Here is a 19,301-nt window from a genome sequence, read left to right as displayed (position 1 = left end):
GGCTATAAACGAATAAATCAACATGCCCAGCTTTAGGATGACAGCAATGTCAGGTTGACTAACCATGCTTCCTTCCCACAGAGATGATAATTTCTTCTCCAGCCTGTGCTTTAAAAGAGCAATCAGGACAAAAGTTATTTATCTTGTTGCTTAATGGAGAGGTGGGGAGGGTGGAGGGAGAGAGTCAGAACGGGTCAGAGCCCTTGCTGAACACCCACAGGTGTGCAGAAGGTAGCAAAATCTGAGATGGGCATTGATAAAATAGGGGAACAAGGAATATCAGGTTCCATTGCTGAATATTGAACACCTTCATCCATCCTTAAGTGTGTGAGTGATAAGCTTCCCAAGTACTTATTCATTGAAAAGGCTAAGACATTCAGAGGTATAAGAGGAGTAATTAGATCTTCATTCCTCCTTTACTGAGTGGTTGATTTGAATGCATGAGTCTTCCTCGGCACCTGGAGTGCAGCCTGGGCAATTTGGCCAGGGCCCTGGTGGTTTTTGTTTTGTGGAATCTTGGCTGGCAAATCATTACCTGAAGTAACAGGTACTTGGTACTAAAGTCTTGGTACTTGAGGCTGCCTCCTCCTACTTACTAATATCCCCATATATAATTTTGAACTTGGGACAGGAAGTACCAGGTTCTGGTCCTGACTCAGAAGTGACTGCCCATATAACCCTGGGCAGATCACGATACCTCTTTGGGCCCCGGTTTTCTCATCTGTAATATAGGAGAGGAACCATTAAAAGTCTTTCCCACTCCCGTAGTTATGCATATGGCGCTCTATGGTTTTAACATTTTCACAAGCAGTCTGGTTATTCTCACTACCACTGGTGAAGCATGACTTTCATAACACTGTTTTTCTTTTCTGGTTGAAAAGAGTTAATAGTAATGATGATGATGATGACAAACCAACCCGTAGGTGGCACTTTCCATGGGCCCAGTGCAGTGTTGCATAGTGCTAACATATGAGGTGGGCATTACTATAAACCCTTATTTGCAGCGAGAGGAAACAGGCACAGGTAGGGTAAGTAGTCCTGATGCCACATAGCAGGTGACAGAAGGAATGGGAGCATGTGCTTTCTAACCTCCATGCACTGCTGCTCTGCGTCTATATTGCAAAAGGCTGGGAAGGCCAAGGCAAGCATAGTCCACCCCTTTTGGAAATGCAGCTCTGATGTGCAGGGGCTTCCCTGAGCTGCTCTGAGTGCCAGCACGTGGGGACTCAGGGATCTGAATGCTGGGCCCCCAACTAGCAGATGCTCTCCCCACCACCCTCGGAGGCAGGACCCATTCTGTGCCAAATCTTTCTTTTGCCACAAGCAGCCATGTGTCTATCAAGTGACTGGCAGCTCTGAAAAGATGTATGTGGATTGGAATTGAGATTGCAATATGGGTGGGGGAATCCCGTGGTTCAGTTTTAGGGCGATTTTTTATTGAAAAGATAGAGGCAGTAACTCATTATTCCCTGTCATTTGCCAGGTTAAAAGACAGACATTTGTTTAGCTTCTCTCTTTATTTTTTTCCGTTTCTTCTCCCCTGTGTCTGTGAGATTTCCTTTCATCCGAGTCAGAAGTTTCACCTAATGCTTCATTTTCTAACAAAGTCAAAAATAACCCTTTGATTTTCTTACTGTTACATCAGAAAGACTAATAAAAATTCCAATTTTCATATCCGCTCTCTGCAAATAGAAAGTTTAAAGTAATCACCAAAGATCGTATTAATATCTTCTGGATGGTCTACAACGTTCCTTTGACTACAGTTTATCTTTTCAGTTAATTGGTACATTTTTATTTTGATAAGCAATGCCAAAAAGCCTTCCCTTACCCCATTATATAGACTCTGCTAATATACAGCATTTCATTATGTCCCTTATCAACTCAAAGACAACCCTATTCAAGTGTCCCTTTGTTACTGTAAAAGAATCTGCTAGGAAGAATAGCTGAAATGCTTTCTAACTAACACCAATAAAATATCCAGACATTTCTACCATGTTTTCCTTCAGTCTATTCTTTTTAGCTGAGTAACCTAGACAACTATCTTTTTAGAAAAGCTTTCTTCACACCTTGGCACATTCCCCATATCTGTTTCTTATTTACAGTTTCTAGAGAAGCCAGAAAAGATTCAATAGTCTTGAATAATTTGAGCTTGCCACCCGTTTCCATGTAGAACTGCTAATGCCTGCGAAAGCAGAGAGAATGGATATTGAGGAACTCCAGTCTCAGCCCAGGGCAATTTTTTCCAAATGAAGTGCATTCGAGGATAAGATGTAAGGATTGCCCACGACCGTTCTTTCTCCCACAGGGGTGGGAGTAGGAAAAAGTCTCTTCTGGTGGTATCAATTATATTCCCTTTCTTAGTTGTCTGTGTCAGAACTCTGCTATGCTCACAATGTGGGAGCCAGCTTTATCCCAAATGGGGTTAATAAAAAAGTTAAACTCTGCCGCAGCCATCGTCATATGGGGGCGATTTCCGATTCTGATCCTGCGCTAACACTAAAAAAAAAAAAAAAAAGTCCAAAAAGTTGAAAATGAGCACAGTCTGTGTCCCTGTAACTCAGAGCAGACTCCAGGCATGGACAGCCCTCGTGGGTGTCCAGCCCTCCCTGGATCCCTGTCCTAAAATGAGGGGGCTGTCAGTGATGCTAGTGCATATTCCTGGCTTGTGTCTCAGCCTAGAAGCCCGGAGGGACATAGCTCATTCATTCGTTGATTCATTTATCTGTCAAATGTTGATTATTTATGGAGCCTCTGTGTGCCAGGTACTAGACTAGACTCTGCTAGGCCTAGGAAGTAGATCTTGAGGGAGCTTTAGAGACCGTGTCGATCAGGGTCCCAGCAGGAAAGAGATGGTACTTACACAGGGCAAATGGGGACCGCTAAATAGAAAATTATTCACAGAGGTGGGGGCAGGGTTGAGAGAAACCTAGAAGAGATGGCATAGTTCCCTAAAGCTAGCGACCACAGGGAGCCACCGCGACCCCCTGGGCCTAAAGGAGCAGTGGGGATAAGTACGTACCAGAGCCCGGAAGAGATGGGGACTGTCTGACAGGGCCTGTGGGCTTAGGTAGAGGGACACAGTCAACCTAAGTGGCTTGGCGGGGAGGAAAGAGAATGAATCCCCCAACCTGGTACGTATTTCATATAGATACACTTGCATTTCTTCTCCCTTTTCTGAAAGAGGCTAGCAGTGTTGGATTAATTAGTAGAGAACTAAGAGATTCGTCACAGGAGGTGGGAGTTAGGCTGCTTCAGAAACCCAGAGAGAAGGTGCCACTCACCTGCCCTAGAGTTGGTCCTTGTTATAATTGGGAAATAATGACTGCAAGTTCTGGGGTGGATGGATTGCTAGTAGGAACTTAGCTGAGCAAACCCCCAGTCGCTGGTATTGAGCTGGTTCCCTGCTCAGCACGAGGTGCTAGTGTAAGACTGTTAGCATTCCAAGGCCCTCCTTGCGCATGGCAGAAAGGAAAAGGAAGGGGAGGAAAAGAACATTTATTTAGCCTCTAATTGTGCTCCAGATTCTGGGCTAGACAATTTACTTTTTCCATTTTTATTCTTCTAAGAACTTCTGCAGTGTTTTATTTTCCCTGTTTTACAAATAAGGAAACTGAGTCTCAGCGAGGTTGACTAGCTAACCTGATATTACACTGTCAGCCAGAGAGAGAGCAGGACAGAGATGCTGAACCAAACCTGGACAGCACACCGGGCTTGGGGTGTGAGGGCACCCCCCCCCCCCCAGCTGTGAGACTTTATATAAATAATTTCTCCTTGGGCAAGTCTTTTACCCTCTCCGTTCAATCATTTTCATATCCATTAAGTGAGGAGCAGGGGAGGGGTCGGCCGACACGGGCCAGAAGTCTGAGGAGCAGGACGGATGAGGACCATGGCAAACCTCAGAGCTGGGTGCCCCGGGCTGACCCCAACCAATACCCACTCTGGCCAATGGATGTTTGGAAACACAAGAGCTGAGGTTTTTTTTTTTTTTTTTCAAAAGGAGTTTCTTTTGTAGGGCGTGTGTGTGAGAGAGAGAGAAATATCCTGATTTTTTACTGTAACACATTCACAAAAGTATAAAATATCATTGAGCCCAAACGAAATACCACTCCCCACTCTGATAGAAATTTCATGAGCCCTAGACTAGCCTTTTCCTTCCTGTGTGTGCTGGGGCCCACAGGCTCCTGCAACTTTCCTCTCAGCGAGCGTTTACGAAGTGGCTGCTGCTCTAGGCAGCTGTGTCAGGGCTAGGAGGGGACAATGGACAGAGGGTCTGTCTCCTTGCCCCTCAGGCACAGTGCGGACAGCGGACTTGGAAAGTAAACGCAGGGCCCAGGGGTCAGGGCTGAGGAGGGCAGGAGGTCGAGGCTGTCCGGGAGGGTTCCTGTGGAAGTGGAGACTCAGCCTTCCCCAGGTGACACTTCCTCCCCTCCTGTGGTCCTTCCGGTGCTTGAGGGCAGCCTTCCTCCTCCAGAGAAGCCCAGGGCCCTTCCTATTGGAGGCTCCACCTTCCAAAGAAGCATCTGTCAATCACAACTGTGGCCCGCCCCACCCCAAGTCCCATTGAGCCACCGAGTGCCATCTGTGTGTCATTTCCCAGCCCAGGATCACCCCGAGTGGAGGCTGTACACCTCTGTAGCTTCCCTTCCCTACTGTTCAGCTAATCCACTTTAAGCTGCCATTTTTTTTATTTTTGTTTTACGTTAGGGAAACAAATGTTTCATTGTATGCTCAATTCTCAGGATAGACCACATGCATGAGTCAAACTCACTTAAGCCGAGTATTTAAGATTTCTCGTCACCTGCTTGGAGGACTTGGGGGGTGAGCAAAGCTTGTGGCTGGGGCAGGGAGCTCAGACCTCTGTGACCATCATCACGAGTTGGGGATTAGCTGGGCCCTGGGCACAGAGGTGTTCCTGAGACCAGGCTGGTTTTCGTGGCGACAGCCAGTTGTCTCACGGTCGTTTCACCCTTTCTCCCAGGGTGAGCAGGGAAGGCCCTCTTCAATGAAGTATTTTTGACTCCTTGGGGGAGGGAGCTCCAAGGGAAGAGACGCTGAATATATGTGTGGTTTTTATAACGAGCAGCTTTTACCTCTTCCTTCTCTGTGCGACATCCTGCAGTGCTTGGGGGGACATTTGCTAAAAACGTGCTTAAAATAGAGGCATGGAAACCAATCTGTCAGGTAGAAGTGTGCAGGCGGTGAAACCCTGGTTACCGTGACACCAAACTGGGATGTGAGTTCTCTTGTCCCACCAGACCGATCCTCGTTGGAGGGGCCCAGGGGTTCGTGGGAGGGGCTGGGTGACTGTGCCTGCAGGGCCTGAGGCCCAGCACGAGGGGCCCCGAGCCCGGCGGCGTCCTTGACCCTGTGGCCTCTGTGGTTCTAGGCATCTGGAAGACAACCAGGTCAGCATCCTCGAGAGAGGCGCCTTCCAGGACCTGAAGCAGCTGGAGCGATTGTGAGTACGGCACGACCTCCTTTCTTGAAACGCATTTTCTTGGTTTGGGTTTTGTTTTTGTTTTGGTGAATTAATTGCCCTGTGATGTTGTTAAAGGCTCCAATGTTTTAAGAAAAAGTTTACCCTTAAAGCATGCTAGATGCATGTTAAAGAGACACCGAGAGCCTCTTAAACTCTTTTTCTTTAAAAGATGCCAGAATCGGCATCTGGGGGCTGTTTCTCTTCTTCCCAGCCGTGAGCTCTCTCGGTATCTGTGCACGGGGCTGCTTTTCACCACGCCTCGGCCTCCCCTTGCACGGAGGAGGGAAGCCTGCATCACCCCTGTCATGGGAACCCGCGTCAGATCTCCCTCCTGCTCCGCTCGGGCAGAAGCTCCCTCCTGGGTCCTCTCCTCCCCGGTTCCTCTGCCGCCACTCTTGGGGAAGAGGCAGGACAGGCGAGCTTGCCTGTCCCCTGAGTGAGCATCAGCCTGTGGTGTCAGGAAGCCCCCACGTTTCCACGAGAGAGTACATCGCCGAGGGTTTAAAAATAGGCCGGAGTTGACTCTATGCGAGGGAGAGAGGCGGGGACGGGAGGCGGATGGAGCCTCCATGCGTTCTGTTGGTGAATACTTTTGCAGAAGACTCTTGGGTCACTTGGAGGAGGAAGGCGGCTTAGATGGTTAAGTGGGCGACTTCACCTTTCCTCAGTTAATCACATCTGGCAGCGCATAACATCTGGATATTTGCTTTCTGCCCTCTGAGCGGGGATTGTCCCCAGGAGCACTTACTCATGCTGGTGGGCGGCTCTCTTCAAGGCTTCGTGTCCCCTCCCCCATCCTGGTTGCCCCGACATTTCAGCATCCTTCTCTAGTAGTTGGGGGATGGGCTGCCACAGCGCACCTAGAATTGTGCACCATTTACCTGTCCCGTTGCCAGATCTGGTTTACAGAAGTGGGCTTGGGTAAGGTGGCGTGCCTGCCACCTCCTTGTTAGCTTTGTGACGTGCTATTCTTTCCCGTGGGGTCATTGATTACATGGGAAGAGAGAAGATCCTCATTGCATGCTGATTAGCATTACCCAGAAAAATGCTTTCCTCCTCTCTGTTGTACGAACTGTCTCACTTATTGTTCTTCTTCTAGGTCAAATCCCAGCATATGTTCTGCTGTTGTTGGTTTGAAAATATGACATTTGTTTCTTGCAAGGGAAAATAGTGATAAAAAATAATGCATGTTGCCTCTGTTTACACATTTATGTTTCTTAAAACTTACATTCTTCTCCTTGTTTAGACCAAAGAAAACAGAAGTATTTGTTGAACCTGATTCCTTTGTATGAAATAATCAGCATTTTCACAGAAAGATAAATACACAGTCCTTTGTGAGAAAGGCCAGCTCTTGCTTGATCTTCTGATTAGAAGGGTAAAAAAATTCCCAATTCATTAACTTCGTGGTTGTTGGGAAGGAACTAATTGAGTACCTTGGACATGCTCGGAACTGGGCCAGTATTTTCCGTGCTATCTGTTCTTTTATCCCCGTGAAATTCCTATGAGGTGTTATTACCCTCATTTTGCAGATGAAGATACAGAGGCTCAGGGAGATTGAGCCAAAGAAAGGAACCGAGGGGGGAACCGAGATTCAAAGCCACATCTGTCTGACATCAAAGACCACGTCCTTTCATGCTCCCGTGCTTCAGACGTTAGATGAAGTGTGATCTTTAGCAATGGCCCTGCAAATAGCCTCTCACATACCCATTGAACTCCAGGGAATATCAGTGAAATATTCTGGCAAAAGGCTCTTTTCTTTGGCTTGGCGAACAAGGCTGACATACCACGCATGCCTGGGGAGCTGAAGGGATTACAATTGCAGAGGAAACCTGGCTATTTCTCTGCCTCTGTGTATTAGGCGGGTAATGCTAGCTGCTGCACTAGATAAACCCTCAAATCTCAGTGACTTAACACAGTGGGGAAGTTTACTTTTCATTCATTTAAAACCCACTGTGTGTGTTCCTGAGAGGGCTTCTGTCCTCCCCAAGTGGAGACTCGGGGACTTTGTCCACTGCTTGACGTCAGTACGTTTAAGTCTTGGCCTCCAAGCGCCCATGTTTGTCTGCATCAAGCCAGCAGCAGGGGGGACACCGTGAAGGATCGCACGTGGGAGGTGTTTCGTGGCGAGACCTGGAGGAAGTACATGTGGCTTCCGCTCTTACCTACCTTAGGGTAGAGCTCTGTCACCTGGCCACCAGAAACTGCAGGGGAGGAAGCAAAGTAGTTGAGCTCTGTGCCCAGGAAGTAAAGGAAACGGGCTTAGTGAACGGCCAGCCAGGCTCTGACTTCTATTGCAAGTGAATGGAAGAAGTACTGGGTCAGGAAGAAGAGCAGAAGTATAGGCAGCTGGATTCGTCTGCGCAGCTGGACAGGCATCCTATAAGGCAGGGTCAACAAGAAGGGGGTGTGTGTGACATTGAACCTGACTGGTGTTAATTTGGTTGTGGTTATTCACTTTTCCCCCAAACAGTCTGAGGGATGTAGAATGAGAAAATACCATATAATTGCCATTAACAACTGAAGAAGATGATGATGGATTGTGCCATCTCTGGCTCTCTCTCCTGGCTCACCTTACCTGTGTGTCTATGTTGGCAGTAGATTCATCTTTATTGATCATATTCTGAAATGTAGTCTGGAAATAATTAGGGGTTTTGATTTTTCATTTTTGGAGGGTTTATTTCCACTCTTAATGGTCAATATTGGTTTGTTTGTTTTGGGGCCCACTGCAAAAGGGGAAGGAAGTTTGTCCTCTGGGTCTCAGCCCAGAAGTCCTTGTTCTTCCATGAAAGAACCCCTCCTTTTGACCTGAGTTTGGTGCCTGTCCTCTCAACATAGGCCTGTCCCTCCCACAGCACTTGCATGACACTATGTTTTAATTCCCTGTTTGCCAGATTGTTTCTTCCCCAAACTGACTGTATGGAGGTCAAGATTCCTGTTTAGCTCTTAATCCTGTTTAGCTCTTAATCTCGTAGCTTGAACAAGGCATGATAGTAAGTGCTTGAGGAATATTTACCAAAAAATACTTGAGTTTTTGTTCTGTACCAGGGGTTCTAAGCTGGGTCTCATTTTGTCCCCAGAGGATACATGGTGATTTCCGGAGACATTTTTGATTGTCACAACTAGGGGATGCCACCTAGCAGGTAGAGGCCAGGAACAGCTCCAAACATCCCAAAATGCACAGGACAGCCCCATAACGATTATCCAGCCTAACGTGTACTAGTGCTGACGTTGAGAAATTCTGTACTTTGCCTATTAATGTGTGTCAGCATGTGGGGCACTTTATATGTGCCACTTCATTTAATCGACACAAGAATTACAAGATTAGAATTACCCATATCCCTAATGTGGTAAGATAAAAATTCAAAGCATCACCTGTTAAGTATTGTTGCTAAATATGTTTACCACCAATCAAATTTACCTAGATCTCACTTCTGGTTTCCAGAAAGTGAATAGGATAGAGGAAAAAATTAAATGAAACCAAGAGAAAACAAATTCCGTAGGCAGAATGTTCTATGAGATAACTGCACTGGTCTCTTAAAGTTGATGTCAACAAAAAGGTGGAAGTCGACTGTTGTAGCTTCAGAAAAGCTTAGGATAGAAACAGTATCACAAAAATTGTGGGAGGATCAATGGAATTAAATTGTTCTAAGATCCTCAAATTATCTAGGAAGTGATAATAGTGCTAAGGTTTATTACCTTCTTAAATCCAGGATGCATGTTGTAATCTGTAGGCTAGCCTCTAAAAAGAATAGTGAAAAAAATTGTAATAACCAAATAGAGGGAGAAGGGACATGATATGATACAAAAATATGTAGTTTATTCAAATGAGGGATGAAAGGAATGAAAAAAGAACATAGAACAAATGAGACAAATAGAAAACATAGTAAGATAATACAATTAATCACAAATACTTCATAATTGCTTTATATGTAAATGAACTAATCCTCCAACTAAAAGATACAGATTGTTAGAATGACTTAAAAAAGCACAATAATTATATGCTTCTTATAAAGATATATTGAACATAAAGATAGAGAAAAGTTAAAAGTATAGGGATAGAAAATGATATCATGAAAACACTAACCAAAAGCTTGGTGTAGCTCTATAAATGCTGGATAAAATACTTTAAAAAAAGAAACATTATTAGGTAGAAAATGGACATCATACTGATAAAGTAATGAATGTGCCCGGAAGATATAGCAAATCTATGTATGAGTGTGTCTAAAAATGTAGCCTGAAAATATATAAAACAAATATTGACAGAATTAAAAGGACAGACAAGCTCATAATCATAGTTAAGATACCTTTCTCAGTAATTGATGAACCAAACAGATACAATTACCAGTAACATATGGAATATTTTAACAATATTTGCAAATCTGATCTAATTGATATTTAGAGAACACTGCAAACAAATGTAGAATAAACATTCAAGCATATATGAAACTTATATCCATCTTAAATTAGAGCAAGAACAACAAAACAGAAGAAAGGAAATAATTAAGAGCGGAAGTATAGGAAATATAAATGAATATGTAAGAGAAAAAGTCTTAAAAAGCCAAACTTTCATTCTTGAAACAATTAAGAAAATTATAAACACTGGCAAGACAGATCAGAAAACAACAAAGAACCAGTTACCAATATGGTGGATAAAATGGGAGACATGACAATGGATATTACAGATATTAAAATAATAGACTTTGAACAACTTTATCCCAATGATTTTAAAGATTAAAAGAAATTGAAAATGTATCAAGAAGGGATAGGAAATTTGTCATATAAATTAGAGAAATTGGGTCTTGAAATATTTCATCAAGAAAAACCCAGGCTCAGATGACTTTACCAGTGAATACTATGAACATTTTAAGGAATGAATAATCTCAATTTAACTCATACTCATTCTGTAAAAAGAATGAACATTTGTCATTGGGCTAGCATAACCTTGATAGCAAAATTCAATAAGTATGTTTTAAGAAAAACATAAACCAAGGTATTTCATTAATATTTATACAAACTTCCTAACAAAATACGAGCAGAATGAATTTAGTGATACGTGAAAAGGATAATACATTACAACCAAATTTGTCTTGCAAACTTGGTTTACAAGGAAGGAAAGGTTGGTTTAGTGTTAGAAATTCCCCCTCCCAAATAAGTACAGGCTGAACAACTAGGATAGCAAAACCAAAGACACATAGACAACATTTATAATAAACTAGAGGGCAAAGTAACATGCCAGTAGATGGTTACAAGACTTTTCATCTGTAGGGGGAGAAAGCAGCTGAACTTTTTGTGGTCCTGAGAACAAGAAATCCCTTAAGTTACCAAGCTTTGCTCATTGGAAAATGCAGTGGTCTATCTGTGAAAAGCTGCCAGAAACAGAAGGTTGTTCTATTAGATCCAACTTATGGTAAGTGCAAAGGAACAGTGATATGGTAATGACTGATAATACTTGGAACAATCTGAGCTCTGCAAAACTCTTCAAACAAACAAAAACGAGGCTCTTTTCCTAGGAAAGGCCTAGCATTGATACGAAAATTTTGGGAGTAGTTTATTGGAATAGGGACACTAATGGAAATGGAAAGAAAACTTCTTGATTAAAATGTTAGAATTCATCAGCTCATATCTGAGAAAAAACAGAGCCATGCTTTTTACTATTTTGCAAAAACAAGAATGAGCTCTAGTGTCTTGAAGCTAAAAAAGCTATAATTTCCTACTGCTCCCTCCTGTAACCAAAGGGAAATTTATCTCACTTAAAAATAAGCAACCAAAAGGATTCTGATTAGAGCTAATACAAAGGTTTTTTTTAATAAGAATAAAAATAAGCATAATAACCTCCCTAGAAACAATGCAAACATGCAAAAAGAGATACCTACAAAACAGATGAAAACTATAATAGAATAGTTCAAAACTAGTTTATAAGAATATAAGTGCTTATAAATTATAAAACAGCAACATAAATCTGAATTTTAAAAATTCAGATGTAAAGTGAGATTTGAAAGGAGGGTTGAAGAACTCAAAAAAGAATCAAAAAGAAAAAGTCATTTTGAAATAAATACTGCCAATACAATACTAGAGGTGAACAAACTTGTAGGAATTACACTCTCCGGTTTCAAGACTTTACTTATAAAGCTACAGTCATCAAGACAGCATGTAACAATAGACACACAAATCAATGGAACAGATAGCCCTGAAATAGACCCATGCAAAAATAGTCAACTGATCTTTTGACAAAAATACAAAGATAATTCAATGGAGAAAGAATAGACTTTTCAACAAATGGAGCTAGCACAATTGGATGTCCATATGCAGAAAAAATGACCCTGGACACAAACCTTACATCTTACACAAAATTTAAGTCGACATAGATCATAGACCTAAATGCAAAATGTAAAACTATAAAACTTTTAGAAGAAAGCAGCAGGGAAAATTTACATGAGCTTGGGTTTGGAGATGAATGTTTTGACATAATACCAAAAGTATGATCCATGAAATAAATTGATAGATTAGACTTTATTAAAATGAAACACTTCTGCTTTAAGAGAATAAAAGCCACAAACTGGGAGAAAATATTTGCAAAACACACATTTGATAATGGCCTTGTATACAAAATATACAAAGAACTTTTTGACTCAGAAGGCTGAGCCCAGGAGTTCAAGGCTGCAGTGAACTATAATTGTGCTACTACACTCCAGTCTGGGTGACAGCGAGACATCTCTTGTGGGGGAAAAAAAGTGTAAGAAACACTGCATTTCCCGAAGAAAGAGAAAAATGGACAAAAGATTCAAATAGGTGTCCAGATGTTATATAAGCATATGAAAACATATTTAACATCATTTTTCCTTAGGGTAATGCAAATCAGACAACAATGAGATACCACTGCACACCTATTAGAATGGCCAAAATACAAAAAATTGACAATGCTAACTGCTGTTTAGGTGGAGTAACAGGAACTCTCACTCATTGCTGGTGCAAATACAAAATGGTATAGCTACTTTGGAACACAGTTTAGGAGTTTCTTACAAAGCTCTAAACAGTCTTATGGTACAGTCCAGATCAGTGGTTGGTAAGGGTTCATGGAAGAGGGAGTGGAAAGTTGAATAAGTAAAGCACAGTTGGGGCAGGGGTTAGAATGCTCAAGCTGTGCTTGCTGCATGATACTAAGTGGTGGATCCATGACCCTATGCATTTATCAAAACCCGTAGGGTTTTACAGCACAAAGCATGAACATTGATGTATGCAAACTTAAGATCACTTAGGAAATCGAGGCATCCCAGATGGAATGCAGATTGTGATGCATGTACACATCTACCTCAGTGAAGGCAATGGAGGGAAAGGTGTTAACCTAAGTAGCCATGGCAATGAGTGGATTCTGTAAGACTAAAAGCAAAAGGAACTGCACAGAAGAACTGTACTCTAGTTGATAAATTTCCTTCCCACAGGGGTATGAGTTAGCAATTCTGAAAAAGTCCTTAAGCATTCAATCAGAAACCTATAATGGAAAGAAAGCCAGATTTCCAGCATACTTTTGGATGCCATGACTCTATGCCAGAGTACGAATGAATAACTTACTAAAGAAAATGAAACGTGAACCACAGATTTTATATTTAGCTATACTGACATTCAAGTGCAGTGACTGCCGTCTGACTGTTAGGAACTCCAAGGCCTTGGGCGTTATGGTTCCCAGGGAGCCCTTCCTAAGGAGTCTGCCAGAGAACAGACTCCTTACAGCCACAGCACTGGAAGGACGTTGGCACACGGACAGATACCGTCTGCGTTTCCAAGCGCCCTGGCAGTTGGGTGGAGACGTGTGAGTGGGTTTTGGAATTCCATGGAATGAGAGTGGAAGCGATGCGTTGCCTTCTTTCCCTACGCCGGATGGATTGACTGCGCTCTCAGAACCTAAGTGATGTAGAAGCACAAAACGGAAGGATTGGTCCCTGCTGGCACACATTTGGCTGTGGTGTGAACAGGAAATACACTTTCATTGTTTCAAAAATAACAGTGTAATTCATCACATTAATGGAATCAATGAGAGAAGTCATTTCATCTCCATAGATGCAGGAAAAAAAATACTTAATAAAATGTTAACACTAATTCATGATTTAAAAGCATTTGACTTATTAAGAATAAAATGGAACTTCTTTACCAAAAAAAAAAAACAAAAACCAGGATGGTGAGATATTAAAAATGTTTCCCCTGAGAGATCTAGATACCTAACCATCATAACTGCTCTTCAAAATTATATTGGAAATTCTGGTCCTGGCAATGACTGGGGGGGGGGGGGGCGGAAAGGAGGGAGGAACCAAGGAACCACAGAACCAAGAAAAAAGAATAAAGATTGGGATAGAATAAATATAAATGTTATTTGCAGACAACATGATTATGTGAAAAATACAAAGTAATATATAAATACACTATCAGAATTCTTAAGTGAGTTCCTAAGATCACTGGACACAAGGTCAATATGCCAAGAAATCAATACAATTTCCATATTCCAGCAACAAACAATTAGGAAATTAAAAAAAATTTACAATAGCACCAAAAATATCAATCCTAGAAGTAAGTCTAATGAATGATGTGTAGACCCTAACAAAGAAAATGACAACCATTACTGGGAGAAATTAAAGATGACTCAAGTATATGGAGTGCTTCATTATGTTCATGGATTAGAAAACTCAATATTGCACATCTGGCAGTTCTATAGAAATGCCAGCAGGTTATGGTGAAAATTGTTAAGATGGTTCTAAAATTTATATGGATATGCAAGTGACCAAGAAAAGCAAAGACAGTCCTGAAGGCTCAGATAGAGAGGGACATTTGATTTGTAACAAAGGCAGCTCTGTGAGGTAGCTTGGAATGGATGGTGTGTCTAATAAATTGTGTTAGAGTAATTGGATATCCATATGGAAAACTTATCTTGACCCCAACCTCATACCATTCACAAAATCAGTGACAAATGGATTATAGATTTCAAAGTGAAAGATAAAATAACATTTCTAGAAAATAACATAGATATCTTCATGGTCTTGGGTTGGTTGATATTTTGTAAGCAGGGCACATAAGGCACTAAATTTAAAGAAAAAAATAGGTAACTTGTACTACAATAAAATAACTTTTGTCCATCAAAATACACTGAGTAAAAAAACATGTTCCAGAGTGGGTGAAGATATTGGCAGTACATATAACTGGCAAAAACCTTATTTCTTGAGAATTTATAAAAACTCCTACAAATCAATAGAAAAAAGTGACTCAGTAGAAAAATGGGTAAGAGTTTGGACACTGCACAAAAGAGAATATCCAAATGGCCAAAAATGATGATATGAAAAATGGCTTAGTGTGTCATTAGTCTTTAGGGAAATGTAAAGTAAAATCATGATGACACATACCACACACCCATTAGAATGGCTAAGACTTATCAAGTGTTGGTGAGGATGTGAAACAACCGCATTTATCATATCCTGCTGTGGGAATAGTTGATAGAATTAATCTGGAATACTGGCAGGATCAGCTAGAACTGAACATACATGACCCTTAAGATGCAGCAATCCCACTCCTGAGTACATGCCCACAAAAAGACACACATGAATGTTCATATCGGCACCATTTTTAATAGCCCCAAACTGGAGAAAAGCCAAATGCTGATTGACAGTAGAATAAATAAATAGATTATGGTGCATTCTTTTAATGGAATTGACTAATGGAAAATGAAAACAACACAAAAATAACTTCTGCTACGTATAACTTCATGATAAATCTCAGAAATATGATGAGTGACAAAAGCCAGGCATAAAAGAACATATATCACCTGATGCCATTCATATAAACTTCAAAAACAGGCAGCAAAACTATGCTGTTAGAAGTCAGGGTAGTGATTAGCAAGGCAGGTTGCAAATGGCAGGGCACGGTGGGATTTCTGTGGTGTTCATCAGCTGTTTGTTGACTTGGGTACAGGTTTCATGAATCTGTTGACTAGGTGAAAATGCTTCAAACCATGCAATTTGCATTTGTGCATTTTTCTGTATATTTTCAAAATATATTTTAAAGAGCGTTAATAGACATATAGCAACCAAATTCAATCCGTGGCTTTTAATTGAAGCCTGGTTTGAGGAAAGGAATGTATAAAATAAAATTTGGGGACAAATGGAGAAATGCAAATGTAGACTGGATGTCAAGTGATGTTAGGAAATTATAGTTAACTTTACATGTTATATGTAGGAGAATCTTCTTAATTCTTTGAGATGAGATGCTTCAGTATTTCAGGATCAAGTGTCCTGATGTCTGTAACTTACAGTATGTCCCCACTTAACATTGTGGAAACCACAACTTTAAGTGAAATGACCTATAATGAAAGCAATTTTAACCATAGGTTAGTGGATATAGACACAAGTTCCTATGATATATTTCTGATCATAGAAACATCACCAAACTTCTAAGGAAAGACCAAAGCACTTCAAATAAAGTTAAGCCTTGAAATAAATGTGAGCTATACATACAATTAAGAAAGGTTAATAAAAACAAGTAAGATGATTATTTACCCAGGTATTCCAGTTCAAGGTTGTGGGCAATTGAAACCTATTCTGCAAGTTCAGGGCAAGAGGCAAGAACCAGCACTGGCAAACGCCATCCCATGGTGGCACACGCTCACACCCAAATTCACTCTCACTGGCACCATGTAGACACGGCAGTTCAGCTCTTGTGCACGTCTTTAGCACGGGGGAGGAAACTGGAGCACCCAGAGAAAACCCAGCCAGACGTGGAGAGAACGTGCACACTCCACACAGGCAGCGGCCCTGCTGGGGAGTGATTTTTTTTTTTTATTCTCATCAATGTTACAACAAAATGACGTTGAGTGAAACAGTATTCCCGAGGACCTGCCAGTCCTTTAAAATGGTTCAGTAAAGAAAAGATAAAACAAATGTAGCGAAACGAAAATAATTGTTGAACCTAAGTGATGAGTATGGAGATACTCAAAATATATTTGTTTATTTTCTATATGTTTGAACACTTCTTTTGATAAAATTTTTTTTAAAAGATGTGTTTTTTGAGAGCGCGGCACCACAATGCCCCGGGAAAAAAGGGAGCCCATCACGGCCATAACACTCGCAGTTGTTCTAGGCCTTGGTGCCACAGGGGCTGGGACAGGCATAGCCTCTCTAGTCACCTCCAACCAGCAATACCTGCAGCTCTCTGCTGCCATCGATAATGATCTCCGAGAGCTACAGCAGGGCCTAAAATATCTCAAAGAATCCCTCACTTCACTTTCTGAGGTAGTGTTGCAAAATAGAAGAGGCCTAGACTTAGTGTTCCTCCAAGAGGGAGGTTTGTGCGCAGCACTCAAAGAAGAATGTTGCTTCTACGCAGACAAAACAGGCCTGGTAGAAGATAGCATTGAAAGGGTTAGACAGAGCCTAGAAGATAGAAAAAAACGGAGAGAACAGAGTGAAGCGTGGCATCAAAATTGGTTTTCCACATCCCCCTGGCTATCCACATTGCTTCCCAGTGTCTTAGGGCCGCCTGTAGGTTTTCTGTTGCTCCTCACCTTTGGGCCTTGGGCATTCAAAAAACTAACTGATTTTGTCAAGTCACAGGTAGACACAGCCACACAAAAATCGGTCTCCGTGTTTTACCAACGGCTAGAACTCCAGAGAAGACCTCCATGAAGAGTCTCCCAACACACCCACTGAAGGTCTAAATTTCTCAGACCTTGCCTCAGACATGGAACGCAGTTGGTTCCAAAAGCTGTGGAGACGCCCATGACGGGATTATCGCGATGCCGTGTACCAGATGCACACCCCGCCGACGGCGAGGTGACTCCATGGCGGGAATATTGTAGGTCCATGCCCGGGGGCACACTTCATAATCAGAAGTGCCAGAGCTGGATGCCACCTACATAGCCTAAGACAGAGGCCTCACCTTCACATTAATCGCCCAATCTTATATTTGGGGTGCTGGTCGTGGAAGCCCATCGCATAGCCTAAGACAGGCTCTCCACCAACCTATATAAATCTCCCTCATATTAATAAAGAGAGGGGGAGATGTTAGAAGCTGGGACCCTCAACACCCCTATGACTTGTCCTACGCACGGGCTTCGCCCTGGAAAATTCCTAGGACAAAAACAGCACCCCACCCTCCAGCTGTAGCTCCAAAAAGTGCGTTCCATAACGTGCTGACCTCGAAATGCTCCAGGGTGTGCTAACTGCAATTGTTCCCGACCACCTGCCAGGTTGGGGTTGGATAATCAGTCACAAACAACCTCGATACCCATAAGATACTGATTGGGGCTGATTAGCCCAAACCCAAGACTCACCGTCACCCCACTGCATTTTTTGTTTCTACTTCCTTGTTTCTGTATGCTTATAAAACTTACTAAGAATCTAAGTAAAGTAGACCTTGACAACCAAAAAAAAAAAAAAAAATGTATTTTTTAAAATGATCATGTCCTTTTGACAGAGGAAAAAGAAATAAAAGAAATAGGAAGTTCAGAGAGTTAAAGTAACTTGCCATGGTAAGATTTGAATCCAGGACTGTTCTGAATGCAGGTGCCAGGAAAAGAAAACATAACCTTCAGGAGCTGGAAAGAGATCCAGTTTTCTCATTTTGCAGAAAAGGAAACAAGCTAGAGAGGAATTGGACTTCCGTGAAATGTGAATGCAGCATGCAAGTGTTTGAAAGTTTGAGTTGCCTTGCTGTTAGCTTTGTCTTTCCAAAGAGCAGAAAAACCATGGTGTCCTTAGCTCGGAGTTCACATCTACTCATTCATTATATGGGAAACAAATAATTAGATTACATACTTAACTGCATGTGTGTAGCAAATATATTCTTTTAAATTACTGCGAGTTATTTTGTTCCCAGCAGATAGAACTCTGCTTGTCCCGCCAACGCTAATATGTGTTATGTTCCTTAAACCGATCTTTCAGGGGCCAGACACCCAAACAGCCCATGAATGTGGCTTTTTCTTCATTCAGCCTCATTCGTATCAACATCAAAGCCTGCCCATTGTTATTAACTCAGAATTAGGGACAGGCTTTTCTTTGTGAAATTTATCGCCTGCGGTGTCTACTACCCTTAAATTACTCTAAGTCCATGAAAAACACCCCAGTTTCCGTGTGGGTGTAAGCTACCAACACCAGAAACACCACTGTTGATACAGGATATTTTATTGGTTTATTTTATTTTTCCTTTTTTTTAAAAAAAAAAAATAATAACTTACATCTTGGCATATAGTCCGCCTTGGTCCCTTAAGCATTGCAAGTCAGAATGAGGGGAAGCCATAGAACTGAGAAGCACTAGGGGAATATCAGAGCTGGAGAAGACGGTCAAGGCTGGCAGCAGGACGGCAAGACTCCAACCAGACCCCACCCTGCCGAGTTTCCGTCCACCAACTCTTTCTTCCCTGGGTGCATTGTGAGGACAAAGGCAGGGTAGGGAAGGAGGTTGTTGGAAAACTAAAGCCTAAAACCTTCAAAGTGTCATCTAGGAGCTGTATTCCTTGGGCACCAAACCTGAGAACATAGGCTTAGTGGTGGCAGGGATTTAAGCAGATGAGCAGGAAGGAAATATAGCAAGATTGCAAAGAGCATGGACTCTGCAATCCTGGCCCATAGTGACTACTAACTAGCTGTTTGACCTTAGGAAAATGAATGCACCTCTCTGAGCCTCTGTTGCCTCATGTATAAAACACGTACTTATCTACCTCATACAGTTGTTGGGAGAACTAGGTAGCACGCACACAAAGGATTTAGAATGGTGCCTGGCCCATAGTAAGTGCTCCTGAGCATTTGACTGTAGGCCCTGAAGTAGGACTAACAAAAATGACTACATA

General features: G+C 42.1%; 1 protein-coding gene across 1 annotated transcript in view; it reads left to right on the top strand.

Moving 5' to 3' along the window:
* The window catches only part of SLIT3 (slit guidance ligand 3), a 586,308-nt gene that overhangs the window by 46,302 nt on the left and 520,705 nt on the right, over positions 1–19,301 (top strand). Inside the window, exon 3 of the mRNA XM_012780961.2 lies at positions 5,387–5,458. Coding sequence (XP_012636415.2) covers positions 5,387–5,458 — 72 coding nt within the window. The remainder of the gene's footprint in view (positions 1–5,386; positions 5,459–19,301) is intronic.

The sequence above is a fragment of the Microcebus murinus genome, chromosome 21, assembly GCF_040939455.1.
Source record: "Microcebus murinus isolate Inina chromosome 21, M.murinus_Inina_mat1.0, whole genome shotgun sequence".
In the NCBI taxonomy this organism is placed as follows: Eukaryota; Metazoa; Chordata; class Mammalia; order Primates; family Cheirogaleidae; genus Microcebus; species Microcebus murinus.
Note: the sequence above shows the minus strand (reverse complement) of the source record. Positions and strands in the feature narration are given on the sequence as shown.